This window comes from Neolamprologus brichardi, chromosome 9 (assembly GCF_056152115.1).
Source record: "Neolamprologus brichardi isolate AB-2024 chromosome 9, ASM5615211v1, whole genome shotgun sequence".
Lineage (NCBI taxonomy): Eukaryota > Metazoa > Chordata > Actinopteri > Cichliformes > Cichlidae > Neolamprologus > Neolamprologus brichardi.
Window position 1 is genome coordinate 20,839,917 of NC_142112.1, and position 7,568 is coordinate 20,847,484.

General features: G+C 40.2%; 2 protein-coding genes and 1 non-coding gene across 4 annotated transcripts; 2 read left to right on the forward strand and 1 right to left on the reverse strand.

The window, feature by feature from the left end:
• The first annotated feature begins 309 nt into the window (after window positions 1-309).
• Window positions 310-383, forward strand: trnat-agu (transfer RNA threonine (anticodon AGU)). Its single transcript has one exon. It is a non-coding gene; the product is annotated as a tRNA-Thr (tRNA).
• Window positions 384-1,243: 860 nt separating this feature from the next.
• Window positions 1,244-3,287, forward strand: cmbl (carboxymethylenebutenolidase homolog (Pseudomonas)). Of its 2 annotated transcripts, none has more exons than XM_087846105.1 (6): window positions 1,244-1,339; window positions 1,628-1,842; window positions 1,969-2,076; window positions 2,179-2,321; window positions 2,401-2,492; window positions 2,613-3,287. In XM_087846105.1, the coding sequence occupies exons 2-6, from the start codon at window positions 1,628-1,630 to the stop codon at window positions 2,790-2,792; spliced, it is 738 nt and encodes a 245-aa protein (XP_087702231.1). In that variant the 5' UTR covers window positions 1,244-1,339; the 3' UTR covers window positions 2,793-3,287. The 2 variants fall into 2 exon arrangements, with proteins under 2 accessions (XP_087702231.1, XP_087702232.1); XM_087846106.1 differs by having other exon boundaries at window positions 1,255-1,339; window positions 1,625-1,842.
• A 106-nt stretch (window positions 3,288-3,393) lies between these two features.
• On the reverse strand, window positions 3,394-7,347 carry cct5 (chaperonin containing TCP1, subunit 5 (epsilon)). Its single transcript, XM_006794641.3, has 11 exons — window positions 7,111-7,347; window positions 6,668-6,728; window positions 6,313-6,477; window positions 5,916-6,114; window positions 5,256-5,448; window positions 4,947-5,096; window positions 4,719-4,838; window positions 4,373-4,558; window positions 4,137-4,274; window positions 3,854-4,034; window positions 3,394-3,708 (listed from the first exon to the last, which is right to left on the reverse strand). Exons 1-11 carry the CDS (start codon window positions 7,213-7,215, stop codon window positions 3,581-3,583), a joined length of 1,626 nt encoding a protein of 541 aa, XP_006794704.2. The 5' UTR covers window positions 7,216-7,347; the 3' UTR covers window positions 3,394-3,580.
• Window positions 7,348-7,568: the final 221 nt, after the last annotated feature.

Genomic DNA, 7,568 nt, shown 5'->3' on the forward strand with positions numbered 1-7,568 from the left:
ACAGGAACAAACATTTTTATTGGGAGGTTTTTCCGAACAGATAAGAGATGTACTTAAGTATAAATATGTGGTCAAACTTGTCACCACAATACTTGTACACTGATCATTCACTACAAAAATTAGCTTCAGCATTTATCTTGGAACTTTATTTCGCTCTCTTTATATGTTCCTGTACTTATAAACCAATATTTTGTATTAGAAAAGTACACGTATCAAAAAAAGAGCAAGAATAACTATAAGAAAATTAAAACGTGAAGTCTCGACACCAGTCAATCAGCCACTACAGCAATACGCGCTCTGCCACGCACCGGCGCCGTGGCTTAGTTGGTTAAAGCGCCTGTCTAGTAAACAGGAGATCCTGGGTTCGAATCCCAGCGGTGCCTTTTTGCAAAGGGTCGTCAAATTAATTTGATTTCTTGGTCCACTTTAATCTTAATCGGCCCGAACCAGATTAGCTCCTCTTTCTGTCAAGAAATTTAACTACATGTTTAATCCTAATTAACATAAGCTAAAGAACAATATGTGCTGAACACACCCTGCTGCTAAAAATAATGAAATGAAAGAAATTTTCCAGAATTAATAAATAAATCTGTAAAAATACAGACGTTAGCGTAGATCATTAACTCAGATTACAAAAGTGAACATTTTCATCATTTTAAATCAAAAAAATTCATTCGTTCATTTAGTTTTGTTTTAATGTGGGTCTCTTGTTAAAAAACAACAACAAAAAAAAACCCAAACAAAAAAACAAGGAAAAAAAGACCCAAATCTATGCAAAACCAGCCCGATTGCAGTCGTTTCCGGGGTTATTCTGGGCTCATGTTTCTATCCTATGCTATTCTATGCTATTCTTATGTTTGGCACTCCCTGCATACATACGTTATCAATTAATAACACTAAACAACAAAACCCTATCCCATTTAAGCAAGCCAGAGATAGGAAAGAAAAAATATCAGTCACCATGACTTGCAGTTACAGACACACATACTGTGAAAACAATACCAGGTTTGTCCTCACATAGTCACTTCTTACCTGTTTAAAGATTAAATACAGTTTAAATTCAACTGATTTCATTTAAAAATAGATGCTACAAATAGAGTTTGTAGCATACAAATATTCCCTGTAACCATGCATGAAAGAAAGAAAGAAAGAAAGAAAGAAAGAAAGAAAGAAATCATGCATGGAGAAAGTCATAAGAGTGTTATCACTTTTATTTTGAAAGTGGGAGTGGAAAGGAATTTCAGCTTTGTCCAACTGCTAGCTCTCTCCCTTCTTTATAAGCAGATCAACATTTTGACTTTCAGCCAGGCAGCTACGCAGAAACTCGCAAACCAGCAAGGTATGTTTCTCACGTCGTCTTTGCAAACGGATTTTTCTGTCCAGTGTTGGATTTCATTAGTTTACATGGAAAAAATATAGAAGGGGTGGAATCGTTTAACTGAGTTATGCAGCAAAGCATGTCGAAGTATTTTGCTTTGTCATGCTTTGTTGCGCAAATGTCACAAGTGAGTCCAGGTGTGCACATGGGACATTATTCTATTTTTTAAAAAAATGTAATACATCCCAGCTTTGCTGTCTCCTTTTTTACCAATACTTTCTGTGCTTCTGTCTTTATCTCTGCCAGCAGATGGCAAACGAAGCCAAGCCGTGTCCCTGCGATATTGGTGATCGCATGGAGTATGGAGCGCTCGGCCAGGAGGTCCAGATAGAGCACTTTAAAGCTTATGTAGTAAAACCATCCACTGCATCCGACAAGGCCATTATTATCATTCAAGACATATTCGGTTGGCAGCTTCCCAACACCAGATACATGGCTGACATGCTTGCTGCTAATGGATACATGTGCGTTTATGTGACTGACTCATTGATAGACTGGATTGAGATTCCTGAGGCGAATGTAGGATTTCTAGAATCAGTGATTTTCTGAGATTTTGATTCCTCCTTTTTCTGTTGTTTTATTGTGAGCAGAGCCATTTGTCCAGACTTCTTTGTTGGAAAGGAACCTTGGAGTCCAACAAAAGACTGGTCCAACTTTCAAGAGTGGCTACAGGACAAGAAGCCGACAGCTATTAACAAGTAAACAAACGCGTGAACTACGTAATGCAGCAGCTACTCATAGCTTTGATAACTTTATGACCTTGTGTGATAGCGCACACTCATTGAACTTTTCCTTCTCAGAGAGGTGGATGCAGTGCTGAAGTTCGTGAAGAATCAATGCGGAGCCAAACATGTCGGAGTAGTAGGCTTTTGCTGGGGAGGGGTTGCCACACATTACCTGGCCTTACTGTATCCAGAGATTAAAGCTGGAGTGTCTGTTTATGGTATGCCATTGTTACAGCAGAACAAGTGGTATGGTATACGGAAAATGTTTTTGTTATGGTTTTATGTGATCCTGTGCAGGAATAGTTAGAGAGAGAGAGGACAGGTATGAGCTGAAGAGTCCAACACTGTTCATCTTTGCAGAGAATGACAGCGTTATCCCTTTGGACCAGGTTAGTGTGAATTGTGGACCGATTAGTTTTAGCAGCAACTTTTGTATGCAGACAATGTTAACTTAAAAATGTCAGAATTTCTGCCGTGACATGTGCGCTGACATCATTTTTGCCCATCAGGTGAGTGCTCTTGAAGCCAACTTGAAGGAGAAATGCAAAGTGGACTACCAGGTGAAGATATTTCCTGGTCAGACCCACGGATTTGTCCACCGCAAGCGAGAGGACATCAACCCCGCTGACAAACCCTACATCCAGGAGGCCAGAAAAGACCTGCTCAACTGGCTCAACACGTACATGTAAATGGGAATGTCAGGAAACACCTTAAAACTCTGCTTTATATAATCATATCCACAATAATTAATCAGAACATTATAAGACGATCAGTAAGAGGTGCTCATAATGAGTTTTTCTGTTGGTTTTGTCTGAATATTGATGCCTGTGTCTTATGGAAGCTTGTATCAGCAACTGTTTTTTGCCATTTGTAAATTAAAATTTCAGGTTATTGTATATCTAACTGCAAATTTGGGTTAGGATTAGTTTGAAACTTACTAACTCCATATTGACAATAAAGACCTTCAAAGTTCAAGTTAGTAACTCAAAATTTTGATATTGAAGCAAAATTTTGACTTATATAGGCAAAAAGCCCCCCCCAAGCCATAGCAGATAAAAGCTTTCATGTTATCTTAGGGGTTTAGGAAATTATGATATTAATGTTAGTGAAATAAGAATTTATATCAAAACTATATGTATACTGTTTTGTTAATCTCAGGTCATAATCATTAAATATGAACTATTTCAAGAGTGCGTGGATTCATTACATAATCTTGTAAATAATTGCTGAAATTATATCTTCTTGAATAAAAAATAAATGAATAAAATAAAGAACTTGAAAGCAAAAGTGTGGAAATTTCAACAGACCAACATTTTAATGGTGACTCTGGTACTACAACAGCTTGAACATGTTGTATCCAACTATAAATAGCGATTCGTGGTGCAGCTTGGACACGATGCTCGGGGAAGTGCTGAAAACCTCTAGAACGGCATTTGTTCAAGAGGACGCCCGAGCCTTTCTCGTGTTCAGGAGGGCTTCAGTCCTCGGTCTCCCCGGGGCTTCGGATGTCGTCTATCTTCAGGATCATCTTGACTACCTGAGTAGCGAGCAGGATCTGCTGCTTCTTGCCAATCAGGGTCTCGATCACATGCTGTTGCTTCATGTCTACAGGGGGAAAAAAGGGAGGAAAAAAAAAAGAATTCAATAAATTATTGTGCTTTAACATTGAAGTGCAGTGCTGTCATCTCCAAAGGTGGTAATCCAGACTGAAGCCATGTTTAGTTCAGTATCTACTGCAGTGGTTGCTTACCATTGGTGTTTTTGTGTAAACAGTCAATGCCCAGGAATGGGTTGTTCTCTTTGACTTGTTTGGCTCTGACCTCTGTCATGGTCTGGATGGGGTTCAGCCCGCTGTTCTCAGCCAGGGCCATTGGGATTACCTCTAAAGCATCAGCAAAAGCCCTCATGGCATACTGTTCCAATGACGGGCACTGAAAAGGAAATTGACAGATGTCAATGAGAGTCGAGCAGGAACACAATCATGTTTATCGTAAACGCTGAGGTCAGAAAGTCTCTGATGCAATTTCTCTTACTTTGTCTGCAGCCTGGTTGACAGCTAGGGCACATGCGATCTCTGAAGCACCACCTCCGTACACGACTCTGTTGTCCTTGACCAAATTGCGGATTACGCACAGAGCATCATGGAGAGCACGCTTAGCCTCCTCGATGATCTATCAAGAAAGATGACGCTTGATCAAACTGGAATAATAATAAAACAAAAAAAACCCCAAAACAAAACATGTAATTATGAATTTGCTTTTGGGCTCACCATTTTGTTGCCTCCACGGATGAAAATGGTCACAGCTCTGGTGTTTTTGCACTCCATGATAACCAACATGTGATCCTTGGTAGTGCCGAAGGAGATCTCCTTCACCAAACCAGCTGTGCCGAGCTTCTCCGGTGTCAGCTCACAGAACCTCGGGACAATGCGGCCTCCTGTAGCTATTGCTATCAACTGCAGACAAACAATTGATATCGACACTTCAACATAAACTCCACTTTATATTTTGTACTTGATGTAACATATGGCAAAAAGTTGCAAATACCTGACTGATCAAAGTGACAAAGGACAAAAAAAGTGTTTGATTAAAGAGTAATTTTGCATCTCGTTTTACCTCAATCTCAGGCCCTCCAACCCAACGCACAGCAGGCAGGTCATTTTGCAGCAGAAGATGGTTGGCTTCATCATCAAAGCCCCACTGGCAGATGGCCAAGTTAGCCCCATTACTTTTGACCTAAAATAAACGTGTGTCCATAAGCATGTGTGCCGATATGTGTATACTTATTTGCGGCTGCGATTTCTATGTTAATCAGTCAATAAATGAAATACCAGAAGTACCAACCTGTTGGATCATCTCCTCAAATTTCTCTTTTTCATATTTCTGGAGAGCTTTGTAGTCTTCCACAGAAGTCACATCCAGCTTATGCTTGGTCTTGGGCTTAGGAGGCTCAAACGGGCAGGTGAGAATGGCAATTTTAGCATCTTTCAGAACCTGTGAAATAACAAAGGACAAGCTGTTAATCAAATTTTACAGATGGAGGTCAGAACAGAAACATTTATTTTGCACCAGAAACTTTCAACTGATTTGATTCTTTTTGATCAAACACCAGACAGGCAATGACATCCTGTTACAAATTCCCATCGATCATACCTTGGGCATCTGGGGGTGGCTGAACTCTTTGTCGACTATGACTCCCTTGATGAGCTGTGTGTCCTCCAGCTTTCCTCCGACCTTGCCTTCCATCTTGATGAGCTCGAAGTCGACATCCTTCCTCTCCATATCGGCCACAGTGAGGATGGCATTCACTGCAATCTCTGCCATCTGTCTGTGGCACCGGTTGATGCTGAAAGACAAACAGAACTTTAGATAAACCGTGGTAACAATGCTATTGCAAAAACACTGAAAAAAGGTTTTGCATTTGTTGCATGATGATAAGTCTGTGTCAGTTCTGACAGAAACACAAGTGCAGGTTCATTTAAAATGAACAGAAATATTTCTGCATCCATGCTGGAAGAACTTTAGAGATTTTGTTAAACAAAATGTATTGAAACAACATCTTTTCCCTTCCTTAACTCAAAAACAGAATAATAATCAGGAAATTTCTCTGCTGACAGTTATTATTATCTGCCTTTATGACAATGTAGAAAAAGACGTGCCAGCTAGGTCAGAAGAACATTTGGAAATGTAGACAAGCAGAGGAAACTAGTCCAAAATAATTACTGTTAATTGTATTAGTTATAACATAATAGTAAAAATAACACTAATAAACAAAAAGAAATAACCCAACAATATTTTGTATGGGGGACTTACACTTTGGATCCCAGTGTTGTCATGGCTGTTTGAACGAGAGGTTCTGTATTGTTGGGATCGTAGGGGAAGGTTTCAGCAATTTTGTCCAACTGCTCGGTGGCGATACGTGCGGCCTGGTCGTAACCGTCGGAGATCCTGATGGGATGGATTCCGCGGTCCAGCAGCTGCTCAGCCTGTTCCAGCAGAGCTCCGGCCAGAACTGAGGGCAACAGAGAAGATGCAAATGCAAAATCTAATCAATCTACAACCATATTTAGATAAAAGTTCCCTCATACGATGGAAGACTCTACATTGAGAGCATCAGAACTTCTCCCAAGTAGTCCCAAGTCTGTATTTCTTTTTTTTATTTAAAAAACAAAACAAAAAAATCCATCCTCCTCATCTTCCTTTTCCATACCTACAACTCCAGTGGTTCCATCACCAATCTCATCATCTTGGGACTTTGACAGCTCTACCATAAGCTTGGCAATCTGGTGGTCCACATCCATCATGCTGAGAATGGTGGCGCCATCGTTGGTGACAGTTACCTCTCCATCTCTGTCAACCATCATTTTATCAAGACCTGCATGGAAAAAGTAAAAAGAAAAAAAAGCCACAGGAGAAATAAGTGTTAAAAATCGGTATTCTAACGGCCAACTCTAATTCACGAAAAGCAAAAATGACATATAGTTTCAAACACAAAGGCTTCACTTTCAAAATGACAAACCGTTTGGACAGTTTGGTATGACAACACTACACTGGTTCAGACTTACCATTTGGTCCCAAAGACGTTTTAAGCGTTGACGCGACTGCCTTGGCTGCCATAATATGAGACTGCAAAATAGAAACGTTTCCGAGTCATGCACACGTTTTTATTTTATTCCAAAGATAGGTAGAACTTCCCTTTGCCTGAAAAACCCAAAACCTAAAATTCTGTGCATCACCGATGAGAGAAGTGGGCACAGCCCTGTCAGCAGCACCTACCGGCTAAACGCATTACAGAAAGCACATGGGCCCCACCATTAGCATGACTGGCTAGTTATTTGGCTAATGCTATAGAGATGCTCTTGCACAAACAATTTAAGATTACATGAACCTGTGCTTAGTAATCGCAATCCACCTGTCATACGAGATCTGTGTACCCAGCTCATTAAACTAACTGTAAAATAGCAGCTTTCTAACGAAAAGCTGTGTAGCGCTTGCTAGCCCATTGTACCTTCAATGCGTCAATGCCCGATAACCGTGTCTTCTTATCCTGGTCTTTAATGATGATAAAAGGCCTTCCATACTCATCGAAAGCCAGTGTCCCCAAAGTGGACATGTTGACGGAGGGATTGGGTCACGTATTAAGTATATAAAGAATGAAATAATGAGTTTTAATAATAGAAATCTGGAGTGTGACTAAGCTGTGAGCCGCACGGGTCCGCCGGCGACTTCTGGAAGGCTCCGCGGGCGGAGAGGGCGGAACCAAGTACTGCTAAGTGTATCCTATAACACAGTTGTAATTTCTTTCTTTATAAGATAGCATTACGAAATTAGCAAAAAATTTTATACATATTCTAAAAAAAATAATTATCGCCTCATCGCACTTAGAATGTTGTAAGAATTAAAGTAAAAAGACACTTTTTTACAATATGGTTTCGCCCGATCTCGTTCAATCTCAGTCTGCGACCT